The 22,812-nt window shown below is 35.4% G+C and overlaps 1 protein-coding gene across 6 annotated transcripts in view; it reads left to right on the top strand.

Moving 5' to 3' along the window:
- KDM4C (lysine demethylase 4C) overlaps window positions 1–22,812 on the top strand; it is a 251,390-nt gene that overhangs the window by 127,335 nt on the left and 101,243 nt on the right. For 3 of the 6 annotated variants that reach the window (XR_004061512.1, XM_030969346.1, XM_030969347.1), the window contains exons 9-12: window positions 340–533; window positions 3,986–4,227; window positions 6,377–6,738; window positions 8,620–8,731. Coding sequence is in view for 3 of the 6 variants with exons in the window: in XM_030969346.1 (XP_030825206.1) it covers window positions 340–533; window positions 3,986–4,227; window positions 6,377–6,738; window positions 8,620–8,731 (910 nt within the window). In the remaining 3 variants the exon portion in view is untranslated. Of the gene's footprint in view, window positions 1–339; window positions 534–3,985; window positions 4,228–6,376; window positions 6,739–8,619; window positions 8,732–22,812 lie in introns of those variants that run through there. The other 3 variants (XM_030969349.1, XR_004061514.1, XR_004061513.1) reach the window with 3 other exon arrangements.

Raw genomic sequence — 22,812 nt, 5'->3', positions numbered from 1 at the left:
GCAGTCTCTGGATTGAAGGTAGCAAGGTTTGCTTAAAATTATCAAAACCGGCTAATAGAGCAGAAAGAACGCTATAGTTTCTTTTTGTTCTTAACCCATGGGAGTTAATGAAACAAGTGTCCTTAAGCACTAGGGAATCCTAGTGTGATACATTTGATCAGATAGTGTTTTCTTTTGAATAATCCTCTCCTCTTGAAGATTGAGAAAAAGTGAAAAAGGAAAATACAGATTAAAGTAGAATTGGTTTGTACACGTGGAATTTTTGTTTTGGGCTTTTTAACTGCAAACTGTGGCATATTCCAGTACTTGTCACTTCCAAATACCTCTCTTGTCTTGCAGTGCACTTGTAGGAGAGACATGGTGTCAATATCCATGGATGTCTTTGTGAGGAAGTTTCAACCAGAGAGATACCAGCTGTGGAAACAGGGCAAAGATTTATATACCATTGATCATACAAAACCAACGCCTGAATCAACACCTGAAGTGAAGATCTGGCTACAGAGAAGAAGGAAAATACAGACCTTTCCCAAGAGGTATTTACGCTTCTTTGCTACCTATTTAATTGTCTTTTTATGATGCCGGTGTCCTTTCTGTTTCATTTTGGCCGCTTCCTCTGATGTTGTTGTAGTTTTGGCCGCAAGAGATTTTATTTTCTCATAGTAGCAATGAGGGCGTGGGGCTTGGAGCTGCGTGGTTGTGCCTACATTGTTTTCAACCATACCCATCACTGCTGGGGAACAGAAGGGATTCTCACGTCTGAGAAGGAAGGGGGTGTGGTGTATACCCAGGGCCTGGGGGCTATAATGTCCTTTTGTCTTGGAAAGCCTTATGGCTCTGGATTGATTGCATTCAAACGAGCATTTTGTGTGTAGTCACCCGCTTATATAAACTGTTGTTATTGGTATTGTTGCTGTTACTGTTAATTTCTTTCTCTCTCCCTCTCTCTCTCCCATCCCCCCTCCCCCCCACCTGGAGGGGTTGGAGGAGAGGAATGGCTGCATGGATTTTAACTTTTTTAACTTTCAAATGGGCTTAAACTATCTCGCATGTTTTCTTTTAATTCATTTCCTTCAGACAAAAATGGTTTTTCTACTTTCTGCATGAAGATGATCCTGGGGACAGACCAATATTCTTTCAGAGTGACTGTGAAAATTTAACTTATAAGTTACACTTTATAATTATGTACCTAAAAAAGTTAGTGATTAAGGAGAACATCAAAATGCATTGAAGTGTGTCACTTAAAATCTCTCTCTAGTAGGGGTTATTCCAGTGTAATTCTCAAGGAATGGATGGTTACTATTGTTTCTAGAGATCACAGCCGCCAAAGAACAAGGGAGAAGACTCTCCTAAGAGTTGAAAAGGAGATTAAACAGGAAAAACTTATCATAAAGCTGTGATAGAATCCCACCAGCTGTTTCAAGTCCCTGAGTAAAAGCCCTCAATGCCATTTTACCCTAAGGAGGTACCACTGCCTATTTGTCACACTCTTGCTGTGCTGCAGCCAAAATCTGTCTACTACAGGTCAGTGGCAGATCATAATAAGGGCTAAATCTCAGTCTGGTGACGTGCCAACATCACCAGAAATTTAGGAGAATAAAAGAAATTCAGAAGAATAAGGAAATTTAGTAGAATAAAGTCTCTCAGCTTGTCACTGAAGCTATAAAACCTTTGACCTTTTAAAGCAGTTTTATATCAATTTTATTGAGATGCATTATGTTTTTTGTTTGCATTGCACATTTTTTGTACTATTGTGCTTTCCTGTCTTACTTAACAGGATCTTTATGGATTTTCTTCTTCATTATCTAAAGATATCTAAAGATCTGCTTAATTTCTAGCCAAAGGTGGGCAGTTTTATTGGTATTTTGGTATTTTAGTGCAGCTTCTTGAGTTGGAGATAATACTGATTTTTTGAAGATCTTCCTTCTCCAAAGAATTTTACAGTGTAGTTAGTGTATTTTTAAGCTTGGTCTTAAACAAAACTTCCTCATTTTCTTTGTAAGTTAATGTATGTCTTGAGGAAAAGATATGAAACTCAATCTGTAAAGTAAAGGACCAACTGGCACTGTAGTGGAACATTGTTACTGAAAATATAATACCACATTTGTTATGGGTAAGGGTAGTTTGTGAGGTGAAGATCACTTCCTGAAGACAGCTAGTGAAGCAGCTGAACAGCCAGTTTGTTAGTATGTGTATAATACTGACCTGGACTCGCAGAGAGAGTAAGTCTGTTGTTTAACAAGGTGAATGCCATTTTTCCCTGTAGTAGGTTTCCCTGCATGTATTGTACAGCATAAGTGCAAATTCCCACTTGGACTAGCAGTGATTAATTTGGTAGTACCCTTATGGATAGGTGGTTCTGAGTAAAAACAAAGACTTTCTGGTAATTTTATTGAAAGTTTTATCACAGAACACATGGGCTGATTTATGCACCTTGCTAAGCTAATAAACACAATTCCAGTGCTGTTTAACTCTTGAGTCAGCTTTTTTTCAGGCATGCATTGCAGAGGAAGATAAAATGTTTATTCAGCTTTGTTTCTCGTGTAATGTGTCAGTTAAAATTTTAATTTTGATTATGGGAATAATATAAGTTCCAGCAAAGTGAGAATAAAAATCTTCTTGAATATAGTGACAGGAAGAGCTTATCTCTGACATTTACAGCTGAAATCCATTGCTGCTATATAACATTTAATGACTGCATGCAAGTAGTAATAATACTTTCAGTTATTTACAATGTGGACTGATGGTTCTGTCATACTTCAGCAAATTTTCTGGAAATTTGTATTTTATAGAGAATGTGTTGAAAGAGACACATTTGTAGACACAGAACAAAATGTAAGGGGCAGGAAAATGTTTTTCTGGAGATGTGTAGAATCTAAGATGCAAGACCTTTGTAAAACTCACTTAAAACTTTGTAAAATTCACCTGCAATAGTAGTGCTTTTACCTCTAATGTGTTATGAGCTTTGAAACCTGCTGTATGATGACATTAATACTCCTCTTGTGTTGCCATCTTATTGCGAAAGTTCCATATCTTCTCAGTGATTTCTCATGGGCAGCTCTTTACAGCACAACCAACAGACTCCACCTCTCTCCTCCAGCAGCTAACCCGCTCTTTTCCAGCACTCGTCTTCTTATTGGATACAACTGTGGCCTATTAAGGACAGGGCTGTTCCTAATCTTTGGTGATTAGTACAGCTGCAACTCCTCAGATGTGAGACTACCTTCTGCACTATCTTTATTTTCTTACATTCTATCTCTCCACACTCTTGTGTCACATAGTTGAATTTGAAACTGGACTATTTCCTGTTACATTTATTCTGATATAGATTATGAGCCTATTTCTAATTGGTTTGCCATTTCTCCTGCCTTAAGCTTTCCCTTATACATCTGAGGGTACAAAAACTTACTCAATCTTTAATTTCAACTTTTTTTTTTTTAACACAGAATAATTATATGTATTGCTTGATATTGTAGCCTTTTGGAATATTCGGTGATCATAATTTTTTACCTTTTTCAGATGCTTGTTGGTTCTGTTAAAACTCATTTAAAACTTCCAAACAGATAAGCTTTTATGAGGATATTCAGACTAGTCTTTTATTAGCACTAGGGTTTCGAAATATCGCCTGATTTTACTGCTACTGAAAGAGTTTTGTCTTTATTATTCTTGTAAGGATAGTTCTTTTTTGGTCTCAAAAAAATGATTTATTAAAAAGCTAGTTTGTGTGCTTGTTAAGTAATAGTTACTTAAAGACGGTTTTACTTTTAGATTTTAACAACTTTGCCATGGAATGGTGATAAAAGATCAGAAGGTTAATTCAAATCAATTGTTAATCTGTCACTTAATAAATTGTAGCACTATCTCAACACAAAAAGGTGAAAAATTGTCAGTTTTTTACCACTTTAAGCAGGTGAAAGGGACATATATTGGTAGATGTTTTATCTTACCCAAGACAGACTTTCTACTCTGACAGCAATATCTCCTATAGCAGCTTCCAGCACACCAGATCTCGATCTAAAAAGCTTAAAACTCCAGAGGACAAGAGAGTATCTGCTATGGTAGCTGATGAAAAAATCATAGTGACTGAAGCAGCTACTGATGGCTTCAAGGTCAATGAAGAACCAGAAAAAAAAATGAGAGCGGTAAACACAAGATTGCCTTCTGGGGAAGAAGAAAACAGTAGTAGAAAGCATCTGGATCAGCATTTATTGGATCATGTCGAGGTTTCAGGTGAGATAAGCACTGTTTATATTTCACATGTAAGTTGTAGGCTGTTTATACTCTAATGTGACAAATCAGTGGATGTTAAGCTAAAGTGTTGTCCTAGAATAGCATACTAAAATGTTTACACAGATTGTTATTTGTGCAAAGCAGATTGATATTTGGTAAGAAAGAGAAAATGCCAAACTTAATATTCTTAATTGAGAGTGTACCACCAGAACTCTTTTAATTTTTTTTTAAAGGAGCAAAAAGAATGAAGTTTTGTAAATTATATTTCTTCAGTGGGCTCACATATGTTACAGCAAAATGTTTTTGATAGGGAAGTTATACAGAATGTCTTAACACTGTTCAAACAGGATGGAATATATATCCTTGTGAGTATGCTACATGTATTTACATGATGAACCTACAAATTAGAAGTGTTCCATACCTGTGCACAAAAAGGTTGTATTTTGAGCTTCCAGATTCCTTTTAATTTCCTCTGGAGCTGTCTGACAGCTATAAAGGTCTTGTCAAGGCAAAGATTTTTTTTTCCCTCCACAACCATTTTTATTCTAATATACTAATATTCTAATATTTAAACCTATAAATTAGGTTTATTCTGAACCTAATTTATTCTATTTCACATTCTGTTGTAATTCTAGTTCCTCATAGTTCCTCATTCCTGTTCATGAAGCAAACTGGACTTTTCATTTCAGTTTTAGAAGTTCCTATTTTGTTTCATATTGCTACTGAAAATTCACTTTCAAATTGCACATAGACACTGTTTTAATTATTGTTATTAAGAATATTAATAGTTATGTTAGTGCTTCCTTGGAGGTGATAATCACCATGATTGATTTACATAAAGATACCAAGATATTGCAATATGGAATTTAGAAATTCCTCTACACAAATTTTCTGGTGCTCTGTCAAAGCATTTCCAGGTCTGTTCTAGTTGTTGTTGTCTTTTTTGTTTGGTTGTTGTTTTTTTTTTAATGTGGTATTGCTTTACATCTTCCCACAACTTTTAATACAGGTTTTGAATGTTCATGACTACAGAGTAAATAGTATTTAGTTAGCACCCATTCTGTGTTTATGGGCAAGGGAAGGAAAAGTAGAGAAGAGTGGAGAGCTGCCCTCTCTCCTTTGTCCTCTTAAAGTGTGGTGCCCGGACCTTTGTAGGAAAATGGACGTTTTTAGATGTGATAGAAGCAGTACTCGTGTTACAGAAGGTAGTTTGCTCTGCATTGTCTTAACTATTATGTCCATTGTTCTCAGTTGAAGCAGTACTGTTTGTGCCCAGAGATTGCATAGTACTATTGTCTTTGTGTTACCAAGTTTTATATTCATTTGACTTGACAAGGAAATTTTTCAGAAAAAACAAGTTCAAATAACCTTTATGAAGAAAGAATAGCAAGGGATTTGACAGAAACCGTTTTCTTTAGTATCATGGATGTGCTACTGAATCAGAATTCAGTGGCAGTGTATGCCAGAGTTCTTCACGAATGTTTTTTGAGTGACCTCTCTAGCTCATTGTTCTGTCTTTCCAATGCAAGCATCAGCAGAGGAAGAATTTTTTATAAAGTCCACTCAGTTTCACTCTTCAGTATTACTTGAATATATAGTTATGCTAATTTTTTTAAAAATAGAATTATGCTAATTGCTTTTCATTTTTAGACTGATGCTGTTGTTTGAAAACCATTCTTGGTATCTATTTGAATTATATCTTTGTAATTATATACTATTAATCTTTGGTTATTTTAATTTTTAAACAGGCATAATAGGTATAAAATGTAGGGTAGAAGGTTCAATATACCACCCTTTTATATTTTTTTCATTGACTCAAAGTGCATGTAGGCAACCTGAGTAAAGACTAAGGAAGCTACATGAATGTTGATTATTTTGACTAAATGAAGACCTGCTACAATTCAAATGCAAAATACTGATTAAATGATCAAAACTATATTTCATACTCTAAACTCAAACCATTTACATTTAACTTATTCTTTCATAAAACCAATGCTTCACTTTTGTGTATGCTTTTCCACTGAATGGTTTTCTGTATGATTTCTAAATGAGGAACCATGCTTTGAATTTGAATAATTTAGATTGCTGTGAAATTCAATATGGTAATGTAAAGTGGCATTTATTAACAAATCATATTCTTAATTTATAGGAAGAATCCCTTCTGACTCAGTTTTGACCCCTGTTCCTGTACTAGAGAGAACAAAAATGGAAGATGAGGACAGGATAGATTCCAGTCATTCTTCCTTTATGCTTGAAGATTCTGTGGCTTGCAAGACTGCTTCTGATAGATGTAGAAAAGAAGACAGTTTGAAATCTCAGAATCAATATGCTTCATCCATACCATACCATAAAGCAGAGGGACAAACTTCTGAAGCAGAAAATCCAGATAGAGAGGAAAGTGTCTCGACAGAGGATGGTATCAGCAACGTAGAAAGTTCTGGAAGTAGTTTGGAATGTGGAGAAGTGCCCATTGTAAAAAAGGGTGAAGAAGACAGAATGGAAACATCTTGTGTATGTGAAACAAATTACATCATAATAGTAATACATTCTTGATTTAATGAAATACGAGTGAGCGTTGTTCTAATGAGACCTGATATCCATATTAAAGCATTTAAGAATATGCATGATTTTAATCAGATGATAATTTGAACGTGTTTTGGAGTGTTTAGGCAAGAGTAGCAATTCTGATCCAAAAGCAGACTGTTTTTGGAGTTTGCTTATTGACATATTTTTCCCTGTTATTTTAGAAGTCTATTAATTTAACTTTATATTTGTGAATCTGAAGTGTCAGCAGCTATTGTCAAAGCTATTATCATATTCACTGCCTGCCAATATGAGCAGGGCTGTGAGCTTCACCTGCTTACTATTCTTGGATTTTGGAAATGAACTGAAATATGTAAAGGAAACACTTGAAGGAAGTAATCCCGCTATTAAAAGGAATATATTTTCAATTTTTAAACAGTAGGTTTTAATAATATTTTCTCTTTGGGTCACCTACAAACATATGACCTTTTTTTCCCTCTTACTATTAGGCTATGATGCATGGTCATCTTTGACTTCAGGATGCAAAATGAAAAATTAGGCTGTGGTGGTTGTCAGTAGTTTTCTGACTGGTGAGCTGAATCTCAAATTGGCAGAGAGAAAGCAGGAAATCCACTGCCAAGTCGTGAGACTTCATGGGGAATATGTTTTAGAAGCCAAACTAAAAATCATGCTGACTGTTCCACATATGTGAACTGTAGCCATTTTTTTCAGTGTTGTAAGTTTTGATACTCTTGGATCCAGCCTTTCCACTGTAATAAGGAGCAGTACAAACATCTTAGTGTTTAATTAGCATGTATTAGAGATTGTATCTCTTCCTGTGCCTTTCAACCACATTATATTTATATATTATGTTTCATATTTTCTGTAGTATTACTGCATGTTCTTTCTTTCTCTTTTAAGTGAAGAAGTGTAGAAATGCAATTTAAAAAGCCTGACAGTTCCCTTTCTACTTAATTACTAACTGTTCTAGATCGTAAATCTGTCTTGTGCTTTGACCACATCTTCTGCCCTTTGTTTATCATGGTAAATATAATGTTGTTTTATAATTTACTTCAAGGGGCATGTGTATAACCTGCTAAGTTAGATTCAGTGTCCTGAGGCACAGAATGCTGTGATCCATGAGAATTGTTTGAAACTCAGTCCTTCCCACCCGTCTGCCAATGTCCCTGCCCTTCCTCTGGTCCTGAACCTCCAGACACCATTAGGAACTCATTTTCTTTGGGATTCCTCCAGTGGCACTTCAAGACTTTGAAGTGTTGGCCTTAATTCTTGAAGCTTGAATAACTTTAAAGTTAATGTACATGAGAGTGTTTGAGGGAGGAAATAATTTCTTCATATACTAGATAAACATATTAATAATTTATCAGGACTCTTGATTTCTTATCTCAACTCTAGATTTTTTTTTTTAATTTTTTATTCTTGAGGAATTTTGGAATCTTACACAAGCTAAGTCAGTGGGTTTTGGCGTCATTTTTCCAGCCACAGTTAGTGGCACAGTTAGTATTGTACTACAGGTATGCAGAATTTTTTGCAGAAAATCAGGAGGATGCTGGGCTTCTAGTCAAACATCACATGAGCAAAACAGGATTTATGCTTTCTAATTTGGGAAGGGCTGTGGTAAATTATACCTGAAATGAATTGTGTATGACAAGGATTGCACTTCTTGAATTGAAATATATATTCTTAATTAGAGGCAAGTGTTGTATTGGTGCACTAAAAGTCCTTCAAGTATACTGTGGTAGTATTTACAGACTTGATATCTGTGCTTGTTTACCGAAGAATGTTTATGTTTTTCACAATTAATTATACACAATTACATACTAAATTAGTTGTGTCTTTTCCTTTCAGTCAGAAGAAGTTGAAACAAAGAAAATATCTAAGAGTTGGCGTCATCCACTACATAAACCCCCAGCTAGATCTCCAATGACTTTGGTTAAACAGCAGGCAACTAGTGATGAAGGTGAGTGGACTATTTAATACATTTTTCTGATGATAATTTTATGGTTTTATGAGACTATATATATAGGCATTTAGAGAGTCACTGCCGTGTGCAGACAGACTACAAAATGTAAGAAATGTTCCCAACACAGGGGTTTCCTTCTCTGAAGTAAATATAAAAAATAAATCTGCTTTACCTAGCAATCATGTATACGGCCACCCATAGTTGATGAATAAAGCTATTTTATTTTATCAGGTGTGGCTTGGTGGAGGTTCTAGAAATGTGCATCAAATGTATAGATCAAAATGGAAAACAGACACATTCCTTTTTCATACCACTGTACCATTTTAGTTCTGTAAACCACAAAAGTTTCAGGTACTGTTTTCCAGAATCTCCTCAGTTAGCAGAACTGGAGTTTAGTTCTCACACTCCCTTGGATAGTTTGATAATCTGGAGCTGATGCCATGTCTGTGACTATGGGTCTGATTCCAACATCACTGCATACTTCAGTGTTTATCTGCAACTTTTACCTGATTTTTTCCCTCTCAAATGCATTTTATTGAGAGTAGCTGTTTCTTACAGCTGCAAATAAATTTTCTTGACTTGAGAGACAACATGCATGTTAATTGATTCTTCTTGTTGTAACTAAGCAATATTATACTTTCAGTTGGCAAGTTAGGCATTGTTGAGCTGACTGCTGTAGGTTCAATTGACCTCTCATCAATGCATCTCCCTCCTTGTTTCAACCCTGAAGTAATTGATTTGTGTCTTCTGCCTCACTAGTTTTAGAAAGCTATACTTTCTCTTTCATTTTTTATCTGAGCTGCAGCTTTGCCAGGCATGATACTTCAATTAGCTGTTAAGCATCTTTCTGAAAATTAGAGACAGCTTAGACCCATGATCTGTATCATATATGAGTATGTTTGAATACCTTGAGGGCTTGACAGAGCATATTTCAGAAAATGTTATGGTAATTTACAGGATTATATTAATATTGTTTCATCTAGTAAAGTAATTAAAGATTTAATATGTGGTACGTTGCAGTAAAAGTGCTCTTTTTAATTAGAGATTTAATTCCTTTTGGCTGCTGATGCTTTTTCAACATTATGGTTGAAACATACTGTAGATTTCCTATTTACAGAGACTGTGTATGATATAATCTTGCTAGATGATAATATGATGACAGTTTTGAATCAAGGATTTTTCTAATACCAAGACATTCTCCATCTCATCCAGTAGTTTGCCAGCTTCCTGATGTATTAATGTTTTGTGAAAGTGGCAACATCCTGACAAGAAATCATATACCTTAAAGTCTTTCCTCTTTGCTTGATGATTGTCCTTTCAATAGATCAGGGTGTATTTTGTTAGGAAAGTAAGAGCTGTCTTAGAATCAGTAGCCGTTAAGCATGTCGGCTTACTGATTGAAGGAAGTAATTAAGAGTTTTATTGGACACGGCAAATTTTGGTATTTCCTAGCTGGAACTGGAATTATTATTATTTTCATGCATCTGTCTCTCACTGTAATCTAATTATTGGCTGACTTTTTTAACAGCACCAAAAGAGAAGTGGTAGCATTTGTGTGAGCAGGATGTTTGCATCTAAGGCAGAGATTGAAGAACTGATGAAGGAGACTGGCAAACTGTAGCCCCATTAAGTTGCCTGACACATGATGGCATGAGGGCTAGATGATTTTCTGATTTTTTCAAGATTGTGTCAGATACTAGGGAAGTAATTGCTATCAATGTGCTTATGATTACATTTGTCTTTATGAAGGTGCTTCATCCATATTCCGGATAGTAGTTAGTAGAAATGTAATTCAGCATTCATACTTAGTTCTTGTTCTCTGTGGTTTTGGGCAAAAATGATGCAGGCTGAGGCTATGATAATGTAGTCTCTTGATACAGTAATTTCTGATTGTGTCACAAGGGGGATTTATGTATTGTACATTAGTTTGAATTTTAATTTATCTGGGTCCAGTAAAATAATAACTGCAAACAAAATAAAGGAAGAAGATATGGGCTAGTGTTGTTGTGAAAAGTTAAGAAATTGAGGCTTTTTATGTAATCTGTAACTTGTATCACTTTTCACAAGTTGGAAAGTGTTCTGATGGTCTGTAGCCATTTCTGGTACAGATAATATATATTCAAATTAATATATTTGAAGTCTTTCAGATACTAGGGTTCTATTAAGTTTCTGTGAATAGAGGTGATCAGTGGATGTTAACATGTAGGCAGCATTCTTTGACACTGTCAGCCATTTCAGAATTGAAATTTTGCAAGTAGAATATGTGTTGAACAGCATGCTTAAATCTTAGCAGGAACTTTGTGAATTCACATTTAATACTGAGTTCTTTGGCAGAAATGAGTATTTTTTACAGGATCACTTGGACATTTGAGTTTTGTGCTTTCTTTTTGTCATTATATACTCTTATATATGTTGTGTATTCTTTTATGAAAAAAAATTAGGTTAATTGGTTATTTGTTGTCTCTTGGTGTTATTTTTTTCACTCTCGCTGAAGCCTTTCCCCTTATGTATGTCTGACTTCTTGTGGAATAAATGCTTAAAAGATTGAACACTGAGAAATGCTAGGGACTGGAGAATCAATCCTAGAAATTACAGCTCAAGTTGCCAGTTCAAGAAAATAAGTGCACCAGTACAGCGTGGGCTCTGTGTCACACTCAACATGCTAACAATTTTTATGAAATGAACCTTGATCTTATACTCAATGCAGTATGTTAATTTGTGGTAATCATATTCTGTTGTATTTAATACAGTTGTATTTCTGCTAACTTAAGCAATAAAAAAAGCAAATTCAGCGGAAGGAGCAGGCATACTAACTTTGCATGCACATTGATTGGTCCCAGAGATTTCTTTCCAGCAGTATTTGGTCACGCAACATTAGAAACTGTTTTTAGATTTAAGTTGACTAAAATTTCCCATTCCCCTAAATGATATAATTATAGTGGATAGACTAAATTCAGTATGGGCCTCTTTGTATATGTTTTTTTGCATTTTAAGTATGATTCAGAATTTCATAGTAATTTTGCTTTCATTCGTTTGTAAGATAAGGAAACAGAAAGAGACAACTTCTGTAAATGGAAAGTGGTGTCTGCTAGGAGAAGGAGCCTTGGTTTTTACATTCACTGTCAGCATCCTGTGAGATGTGCTTGTTTTGATATTACTAATCAAACCATTTAAGGCTTGTTTAGTAACATCATAAATAGGCTAAGCCTGGTTAAATAGGGGAAAATTAACACTTGTAGATGCAGTTACTATTCTTTTGTTTCAGAGCTTAAAATGGGAGATTTTGCTTGAAGACTCATTTACTTCAGAAAGAAACGTTTTTTTCCTGGTTTTGCATAGGTAGATAAAAATTTGCTAACTAGTTGATAGAGGCATGTTTATATCTGCCACATTAGTATTACAATTTCTAGTATTTCTTTCCCTCCCATGTTTTGTTGAATGAAGTTTTAATTCATAAAAATACTTGGCTTTTGTGTGAGTATTCGTTAATCAAGCACATAATTTATGTGTTTTTCAAATATCATCATTTAGCACAGAAGACTCCAGCACTATCTACCCTTTCAACAGTCTTAAGTGTGCTAGAAAAATGTATTTTCTGTAATTTTCTCTGGTACCCGTATTACTTCTGTTTTGTTTAAATTCAATTTTCAAGGTATGATTGACGTAATTACAAAAAATTCTGACACTTGAGAAGCGTGTGGTGTTCTGAAGACCCTAAAAGACCTTTTATAAAAATGTGGTATAATCTTTAGTAGGTATTTAGGAAAGTGATGTGTTAAAACATCAAATAAATGCTTTTCCTGAATTTCCAGTATTCTTGTCAACCTTTGGACCAGCAGCTGATCTCCAGAAATGGCAAGAACTGACAGCTTTGATTATTACCACTGGCAGCTCTAGTCCCTTGACATATTTCATGAGTAGCAGTTAGTGGACTTTTAGTGGACGCCTACAGGATCTAAGATAAGCCAGTATTTTGATCAAGAGCGGAATACGAACAAGTTCTTCTAACATTTATCCTCATTTGCTGGACAGTGGTACATGTTGTGATCGTTGAAGAATCACAGTTCTTCTAGATGAACCTTGCAGCTCTAATTGTGCCGCTTTCTTAGCTTTACAATATGGCATTTCACTTCATAAAGGACTAGATAGAATTACAGTCTTGTATAGAAAGTAATGTATAATTTCTTCTTACCAAGTGTGCCAAAATGAAAATTGATTTCCTGCTGCATTAGTGCAGCCTCTCAGTTGCTTTCTCAAGTGTAGCAATGGCATTGGTAGTCAAACTGGATGTGATGTTTACCAAGGAGACAGATATCCCTTCTCTGGGGTGATCTTTTGGAGCTGAGCTTCTGCATAATTATGGTCCAAAGAAAAAAAACAAAAAAACCTATGACTTGCATTTATAAAGGATTAATTCATTGATGTATTGGTGAAGAGTATTGCCTAGTAAGTTGTTCTAGTAATAACTTTACTTTTTCAACTTAAAAAAAAGCCTAGCCCATAGAATTATCATCACCTTTGTCAAAATTTGAAGCTGCATTGTAAACCATTAGTATTAGAAGTGACTTAGTTTTAATGCCAAAGGGATTTTGCTAATTGTCTTGGCTGAGATGTGTATGTAATATATATATATATATAAATGTAAAAAATAATTACATTTAAAAAATTGATTCTTGAAGGAATTTAAATGCAGTTGTTTTCTAGTGTATGAAGTGTTTATGGGATATTTGTTTCAGTGATCTGCAGGAACTGTAGCTCGAAGATACAAATTTGTAATTCTGATTTGGGCATTGATGTGTCATGAATTTGGATCTGTGATTGAGTGTGTTTTGCATCTTCTATACTTAACTTATATACTGAACTTATGAAGAGGTTTTGGTTCGGTGAAGAACTTCTGGACAATCTTAACTGAACACATTCAAGTAACCTTGTTCCTCAAATTTCACTTGTGTTTTGCCCAGAGGAACTTGTGCTGGAATTATATATTGACTTAGATTAGATTTATGCTACCTGAGAGATACAAAATAACCATAAGATAGGTTTTCCACATCTGATACTTTTTTTCTCTTTAGAGCAGGATAAGACAGGAGTATATTCTAGCAACATAATGATTGAATATTTATTTGATCATCTGGTATCTGGAAGTATGGTCAATGATGTTACATTTTAATTTCCAAAGTAAGGAGGTACCACCAAGTAATTCTGTTGTATCTGAGTGACTTGTTTTATTAATACGCATGACATGCCTGATGATGAGGGAGAAAGCTTTGGTTTTTTCCACTTCTGTACACATGTGTACCTTGGAAGACTATGGTGTTTAATTAGTAACTCAGTAAGCATATATGTAGATGGCAGTATCAGTTCCTAAAAATTCCAATGGGATTTTAGTTACTGATCAAGTTTTATTGTCCTAAGTACCTTGACCACGAGCAGATTACATTAGAATGCAAAATATGAATTTTTTTCTTAAGAACTGTGAAAAATTACACAAGAGATTGGAATTGAGAAAGCAGCTGTTAATAAGTATTATGAATTAAAGCTTTTCAGTAGAGCAGATATCTCCTAATCTTTGGCTTGTAAACTTGTAGTTTGGACTTGAAGTGGTTTTGTACTGACAACTATGTTTTTTGCTGATAGGCTGTGCAGTAGGTTCCAGCAGATATTCTTTTGTTTCTGCTTTGATTTGCTGAGATGCCTCTTGGAACAGATTTATAAATACAGGTGCTATTATTTAAATTTACACAATGCAAAGACAGATGAAATTACTGGAATTGCTTTAATACATACTATATATATATATATACACATATATATATATATATATGCATATACATACATATGTACAGATATACAATAATGGAAATTATGATACCAATATGCTGTAAATACTTAATGTTAGCAGTCCATACAGCTTTAAGAACATCTCCCTTTCTGTGGCCTCCTATCCACATTTTAAAAAAATTGCCTAACTAGAGGATCACCTCTAAGCTTGGTTTCTGGACCCGGTAAGTAGCTATTTCTGGAGACACTGGAATGATCATGGACTTTAGCATCAGTAAGAATGTGTTGCTTGTGCTTCAGCTTAGGTAGCCAGAATAAGTAGATATCTTTGACAATTTGAACCTTAACTTTTAGAGTTAAATTCTTCATTCAGTATGCACAAAAAAGTTGTGCATTTGGAATGCAGCTATTTAGGGAATGCTGTGACTGAAAGATTGGTTTTTACCCCTTGTAATTTTTTGGTATCTTTATGATCTAGTTTCAAATAGAGAATTATTTTGTTGCAGCAATTAGTAAGCAGCCAAAAATGGTAATTTTCAAAAATAACAATGCTATAGTTCCATAAAACTAATTTTACAGATCATTTAAATGTGAACTGAATCTCTATGCTATGAATCCTCAGAGCTTTCTCTAAGGTACTTTATTGGAATCATAGCAATGTAAATCAAATACATTTTAGTTACTTTGCAGTTTGTTAGAGAGAAAGATTGGGGTCCAGTACAGCCTGACAGGGTCATTTTACATATTCCACATATTGAAAATGCAGTATAATAGGAATTTTGCTTCATGTAAGTTATACTGTTTAGCTGTTTCTTTTACTTGTTGTAATGTGCTGTGTTAATTTGTCTTCTAAGTTATGCACTAGTGCTCAGAAGTAAATACCCAGCAACCTGTGAACCTTTTCTCTCCTTTCTTCAAGTTCTTACAATCTTTCAGTTTTTCATATTGATCTAAGGTATCGATGCGATCAGTGCTTCCTACTTTCTGTGAAAAATCATGTTCAGGGTTTTCCCATCCCTCCTTTTCAAAGTTATTGGTGAGATTTTTCCAGCCTTTGCTAGTATTTACACTAGCTTTATTTACTGTTTTAAGTGGTAGTGGTCCTGTCTGCAACCAGTCTTAATCACAATGAGGTTTTTCTTACTAGATTCTTACTTGTGACTAACATCAAATCAGAAATAATGTTTTTGCCAAAGTAATCCTTACTCTTTTAGTGAGTTCCACTCACCCTCAGGAAAAGCTTGCTGACTGTGCCAGTTAATGTAGGAGTACAATACACTCTGACCGGGTTCTTCAAGATACTCTGATGGTTTAGTGAATAATACAGGATTTTCATATTTGAAATTACTTGAAATTACATGGCATTTAAATTTAGCAGAGTGATACAGCAATGCATTTAAATTACAGTGAAGATACAAATTATGTTTTGCAGGATGTTGAATTTTAATATACAGTTCAGTCAATAATACAATATAATATGCAATACCAGTACAAATTACATTGAGCAAAGTGTAGCAATCACAATACACAGTTCAGTCATGAAACCAATGTGAATTTGATTACTGGGCTCTAATAGTATGCTGAAGGAAAATCAGAGTATCCCGGTATCAAATCTTCCAAATCTGTCAAATTGTCTTTTAAAAATGTTTTGGTTTTTTTTATTTTTTAATGCAGAATCTTTCAGACTTTTTAAAACATTTCCAGATCTGCTACAATGGATGTCTTATACTTTTTCATATTGAACTTTTTTTTATTAAAGCACCCCATTACTTTGTTTTGGGAGCTAAACCTGATTTGATTCAGGAGCTCTTCGGCTTAACTTCTAGAGCTCTGATTCTATATAGTTGTCTTTCCATGTAATTTTTATGAGAACTGAAGAATTAATAACTGATTTGGCAATGAGGCTCTCTAATCAAAACAGAAGTATGTATACATACTTCACATTACTTGTACTCAAAGGTCCCATACAAGAAATGAAAGTTCTTGAAGAGTACACTAAATTAAAGAGTTTTCTGTTCATATTTTGCTATGAGATCTATATCTTTCATGACTGAAAAAAAAGAAAGACAATTTCTGAAGCTAAGTTTGCGGATAACCGCTGAAACAGTAAAGTTTTCAAAGTTTTCAAGTACAAGTCTTTTTCCCAATTGTCTTTTTTTTTTTTTTTTAATTTGTATTATTATTATTTCCTCCAGGACATTTGAAACTATAGATCATGTCTCCCAGGGCTGAGATTATGCTCAACTACCTGAAAAATAACAGATGCTTCTGTGCTCTTCATAGCGGAGAATGCTGCTCTACAATGCCAGGAAACATCAGTGGAACATAACCCCAAGCAGCAGAATCATTGTTGAGATTGGCAAAAGCAAATTGTACTGTATTAGTGTCTATGGCTTTTCACATCTGCTGGGTTAAATCAGCAAATCTGGCAACAGCCCATTCTGCAAATGGCCCAAATGTTTTCTGCCTGATAATTTGAGTTTAACTTAGTAAGCAAAAACCATTCAAAGCATTAACATTGTGTGCTGGAGCAAGTTTCCCACAAACTGTTAAACCAGTAACATTAGTGGAAACAATTCATTCATTCACTTACTCACTTGGAAAGCAGCATAGTGACTGTTTAGAAATACTTTGCTATGGAAGGAGTTTGCTTTGTATCTAAACAGATCCTGGGCTATAATTTTCTTTTTGTCTACACAGTTTGTTTTAGTAATTGTTTCACTTTTCTTAAATATGCCAAGGAGTGCAGGTGCGTATGAATATCACATTCATGAGAAGTGGTATTTCTGAAATTACATTATAGAGATTAATTTATCCTATTTTCAGCATAAGATAGCAGGAACTATCATCAAGTTTAGCATTGCTAATCACCTTGTACTGTAAGTAATACTATGGCTGAATTATATGTGTTGTGGTTTGAGCCCAGCTGGCATCTAAGGACCACACAGTTGCTCACTCACTCATTCCCCCACCATCCAGGTCAGGGAGACAGTTGGAATATTCTTGTACCACTCACTGTCAGCGGCAGAAGATGCAGGAAAGACCTTGATGCTGTGCAAGCACTATTCAGCAATAACAAAAGCATCTCTACACTATCAATCCCATTTTCAGTACAAATCCAAAACATAGCTCCATACTAGCTACTATGAAGAAAATTAGCTCTACCCCAGCCAAAATCAGCACAGTATGATACAGTAGGATTTATATCAGCTGCTATGCATTTGTTTAAGGTCATAATTGTATCATCAAGTGTTTCTGCTTTTCTTTTGGAAAAAAGATCATTTGGTCTAACCCCTTAGGAAACAAAATATTTAACCTGATTATGGATTGTATCTGGTAAAGTAAAACCACAAAAAACATATTTGCAGTGAAATAAAAATGTCCAGGTGGTTTAGGGGGATTCAAGATCTCTGAGCACTGTTAGTGGTCACAATAAGATGTTTTTACATACTGAGGAATAGGCTGCATTACATCATCCAGTTAAAAACTTTTTTGACTGGTATTAATCCATTTTAGACTTCAGCATGAATGTGTGATGTATTTACAGCCAGAAACATAACAGAAGTTACAAGAAATGGACTTCATTCATATGAGAGTGTTTAAAAACCACGCGCATACTAACAGACTTGCAAAATAAATACCTTTCATTGGTATTTGTGAGTGTGCCTATGTGTTATGCATGAGTGTTCAATCTCTTCAACGGTGCTGTCAATTGAGGTGCAGATTTCCCTGTCACGGCTAGCAGGTTCAAATCCTGTATTTTTCTTTTATTCTCTCTGACAGTGAGATGTATTTTGTACTGTAGTTGAGTTGAAAGTTTCTATATGAAGGATGGAAGGATGCTTTATTCACTTTTGTCTTGATTACCTCTCAATTTGAAATGTATATTTTGTGCTGAAATGCTGTAAAAAAATGTTACACCAGAGTTCACACCAAGGAGTTCTGTTATGCGCGTGTGCAGAGTCCTGTTAATGCACTTACTGTCAGTGAAATTGTGAGGAAGGGTCAGTGACTTGATCTGAGTTACAGAGACACAGGAGTCAAGGTAGATTCCCCAGCTCCATTTCATGTGTGGTGTAAAGAAAATGCTCTGTACAGACATACATTATATTTCACACACTGCATTGGCTATCCTTTATCTTTCAGATTGCCAGTCTTGGGCTGTTGGTAGGTGCTCTTAGAGCAGGGCCAAGTTACCACAATGAAGGCTTGATTGCATAATGGTGCAATATTGTAGAGTGTAGATATTTGGAGCATTGCATAAGGGAGTATTCATCAAAACTTGCTCTACCAGAGCTGAGAGCATTCTCATGGTCTTTCAGAAAAATGGCAATATGTAAGATTGTGAATGAAACATCAGATTCATAGCACTTCTTGAAACATTATATACAAAGTAGTCTTACAAAGTAGATGCTTGTTTTTTGGTGGGGTGTGTGGGGCAGTGTATCTTTTGCTCCAGGAACAGATGCTTCCACCACAGTTTTTTCAGGTTTTGAGTACTTGCAATTGGCACTGATTCACAGCTGAACTAAAAAAGTATGCTTGCTTATGACAGTAGAGTTTCTGAGATCTAAGTCAGGATGAACACTGCAAATTGTTCTCTGTTCTTATTTTGGGAATCCTCAGTTAAGGTGGATTTTGAAGGGAGCCAGCTGGAGGTTGCAGTTGTTTTGTGCCCTTCTAATAGACACATCTGATCAGAGAAACACTCATCTCACATGAGGCCACTGAGTGTCTACCCTGAAACCGCATGCAACAATGTGAGTTAGGAAAATAAATTTATTTTAGTCTGATGTCCTGGTTTAGGGCAAATTTGGGAGAGACATCTCCAAAGGGGGCCCCTCCAGAAAGCAAACCCACACGGCCCCTCCCCTCTAACCGGTTCGGGAAGAATTCCTTGGAGAGAAGTGGAAAGAACCTGTTTATTTAACAGGCACAGCACCCCCCACCACACAAAATGAACAATACCAGGTGACACCACTCTGAAACAGATGACAAATTCAGAAAGTCTCTCTCAGGGGGTGGTCGCTCTGTTCTCAGTCCCTCCGGTGCTGGGCAGCTGCTGCAAGCCGCACGGTGCAGACTCTCGGTGTTCCCAGGTCCCAGTCCGGAGCAGGTTTGAGATGGTCAGGAAAAAGAAGAGGATACACAGTCCAGGAAGAAATTTGGACTGTTTAGCTAAACTAGCTAAAGAGCAGAAGCAAAAGCAAGCAGAAGCGAGAGAGAGCAAGCAAAGCAGAAAGTGAAAGTAAGAAAACCAAAGCAGCCCTAAATACATCTCTGTGTCCCTGATAAGAAAAACCCAAACAAAACTTCCACTCTTCAAAGCCAGTCTTAAAGGCACAGAACATAACATCCTGCAGAAACAGAACATATGAATGGGGATACAAGCATCATAACGTCACCCTAGGACAGCTGAGCCACTGATTGCTCTTCAGCTAAGTAGTAAGTAATGAAAGGAGTAATTTAAGAAAATAAAAGGAGTGAGAAGCACTTAAAAAACACAAAAAAAAAAAAAGAAATCTAAAAATTGCTCAGGTTTTTCACAGTGTTTTTGGACATCGGTACGACATTGGTATTATCAAATCAAAAAGTGAAGAAAGGCCATTAACTGTGCCAAGACAGCAGTGTTTATTACATCAAGCAATTATATTCTCTATGCCTTCTCTCAGACAGTTGGAGAGCTGGTTTTTCTTTTAATTTCCTTGCCTGTTTTGGTTAACCAGATTGTCAGTTTTTGTTTAAGGTGCATAATGTCTCTGCCTACACGGAAATCAGGAAGGTGCCTCCATTTGTACTACCAGAGGAGCTTATGTGGAAATTCTTCCTCTCACTGATGCTGTTGCACACACGAAAAATAAAGCACACAAAAGGAAACTGCCTAAGTTCTACTGATGTAGAATAGTTACACAAAAGGTTGCATTGCTCACCTTCCTGGTGAGGAAGTTGTTTAAAGCAGCATTGTGATGGTTTGTACATGCTTTGTAGTGGGGTCATGTACTCTGTAACTTTTTTTTTAATACCAGTTTCTTTGGAAATTTGATTATTTCACTGTGGGTGGGTGAATGTTGATTAAAAGAACATGAAATAATATTTCGAAGTCTTTGAAAGGTGATAATTTAGGCTCAGTGCTGACTAGGAAATTCCTGAGGAGAGCTGAAGTTTATTTGTCTTACAGTAGTGATAACAGAGTATCAGACAAAGCTTGTAATCCTTAGGAATGTCTATTCTGTCTTAATTTTGTATCCTGTCAGTGAACCCTTCAGTACTGGATTAGGCAGCTTCCCTCTGAAAAGAGGATTGATATTTTTCCTTTCTTGTTGTGGTGGAGAAGAGTGAGGGGTTGCATGGTGTTATATACCAGAGGATCGTATCAGAGAGCTTGTATAGTTCATGCAGAGACAAATGACTGCAGTAAGGATCGTGAAGAAGACAGTCGCACCTCAAAGGACCTAGAAGGACATAGAATTCAGAATTATAGATGTTAGAGATTAGAGGTAAATAAATGAGGAGTGTTTGCTTCTAGTCAACAACTAACTTGAAGTGCTCTAAACCTAATGTAAAGGAGAAAAGAGTTTTATTAAAATAGTGTTAATTTTTTGTGAGTTTGTGATAGATAGAGTCTGGTACATATATATATGACATCTTGTCCTTGGCTTCTTTTAGAATGAGGTTCAAAAACAAGTACAAACTCTTGATAGCAACGAAAAGCTGTTATAAAGCCAGCTTTATTCTTGTGTCTTACGTTCTTTTCAAGTTCTTGTTTGGGAAAGCTTTTGTAAATATCACACAAGAGGGAACTGAAATTATGTAGTTTATATGAAATTAAGGTGTGAATACTGTTTTCATTAAAACTAGAACCAATATGTAATAATGAACTCAGCACCCTGCTGTAGGCAGTCAAAAGCCAGAACCCTGTGTGAAAGAACTGCAGTTATCAACCCAGAACTGGTTTCAGGACTACAAATATGAAGATAGGTTTTTGAATAAAGAAGAACATTATAGGCTGAGGTTCTGGGCAAAGCCTTCAACTATCATGGGGGAATTATTCAGTGGTGGTAAGGAGTGGTGCAATCAAAAGATGTCAGTTTCCAAGGGAATAATGGGTATCGAAGATAATACAGACCTTCACAACAAATTCTGTGTGCCTCTTTGTTTTCTTCATAAGGGAGAATCAAGCTCTGAATTTTCTGTGAGGTCACAAGTATAATGAAAATATTTCAAATAATGGTACAAGCTCCTGAAGGAAAATAATGTAAAAGGAAAGATTTAAAAAAATACCTGTAAGGCCGAAGCTGCTTATAAGATGGGTCTTTAAAGGAAAATTTAAATAGGTAGGAAGAGAAATAGAGAAATAATTTTCAGAGGTATGTGTTTTACAGTTCTTTAAAATTGCAAGCAGTAGAAAAAATATGATTGGACAGATTTTTTTAAAGCAAAAATTTTGTTAAGCTTTTAACTTACAAAATAAGTAGTTCAAAAAGTTATAGAAGTAATGCTGGCATTTTATATGTTCATTTTCTCCTTGTGTTGAGTTGTTTTTTACACTGGTGTTCTTTTGAGGCTAAGATAGCTATGTTTTCTGTCAGAAAGTTCTGCTGCTAAATATTGACAGCTTTTTTGCAGTTTTCTTTGTGCCCTTCTACCCAGATTATTGGCAAATGTTTATTGAATTGGTATTAGTTCTTTCAAGAAACTATAAAAAATAGATTAAAAACCACATGCAGGATATATTTTTTTTATTATTACATTTGGCTTGCTTATACACAAAGATTTTAGTTGATATTTTATTCAACACTGATAAAAATGTTGCCAGTTTTATAGTGGTTTTGTAGCAATGTGTGACATTTATCATAGGAGATCCATAAAGCCTCTGCTTTTTCATAAAGTGGAGAAAGCGAGAAAGCAGTCATGGGCTGAAGGAATGTGATGAATCAGCTTAATGTACTTAAATGTTTCTCTGTGTTAGAATTTTCTTCTTCTGAAGTGAACAGTTTTTCTTAAATACATCATTAGAACAGGACGGTATACTATAAACTGTTTTTTGTTGTCTGAATGTTTAATTCAAATCTTTTCACATTTTCTTGTCCTCATTCACATAATTATTCTGATTGACACTGTCGTGGTTTGACACTGGCACAATGCCAGTGCACCATGAAAATATACTTCCCTGGTGTTTGCTGTGAGATGTGACCAGGAAATAAGCAAAGCAGGCTTCTACCTTAGAAAAAAAATTTATTAACTAAACTACAAAAGAAAAAAAAAACCCACACACACACACACGCACACACACACCT

This window comes from Camarhynchus parvulus, chromosome Z, assembly GCF_901933205.1.
Source record: "Camarhynchus parvulus chromosome Z, STF_HiC, whole genome shotgun sequence".
Taxonomy (NCBI): domain Eukaryota; kingdom Metazoa; phylum Chordata; class Aves; order Passeriformes; family Thraupidae; genus Camarhynchus; species Camarhynchus parvulus.
This window is presented reverse-complemented; position numbering and strand designations above follow the sequence as displayed.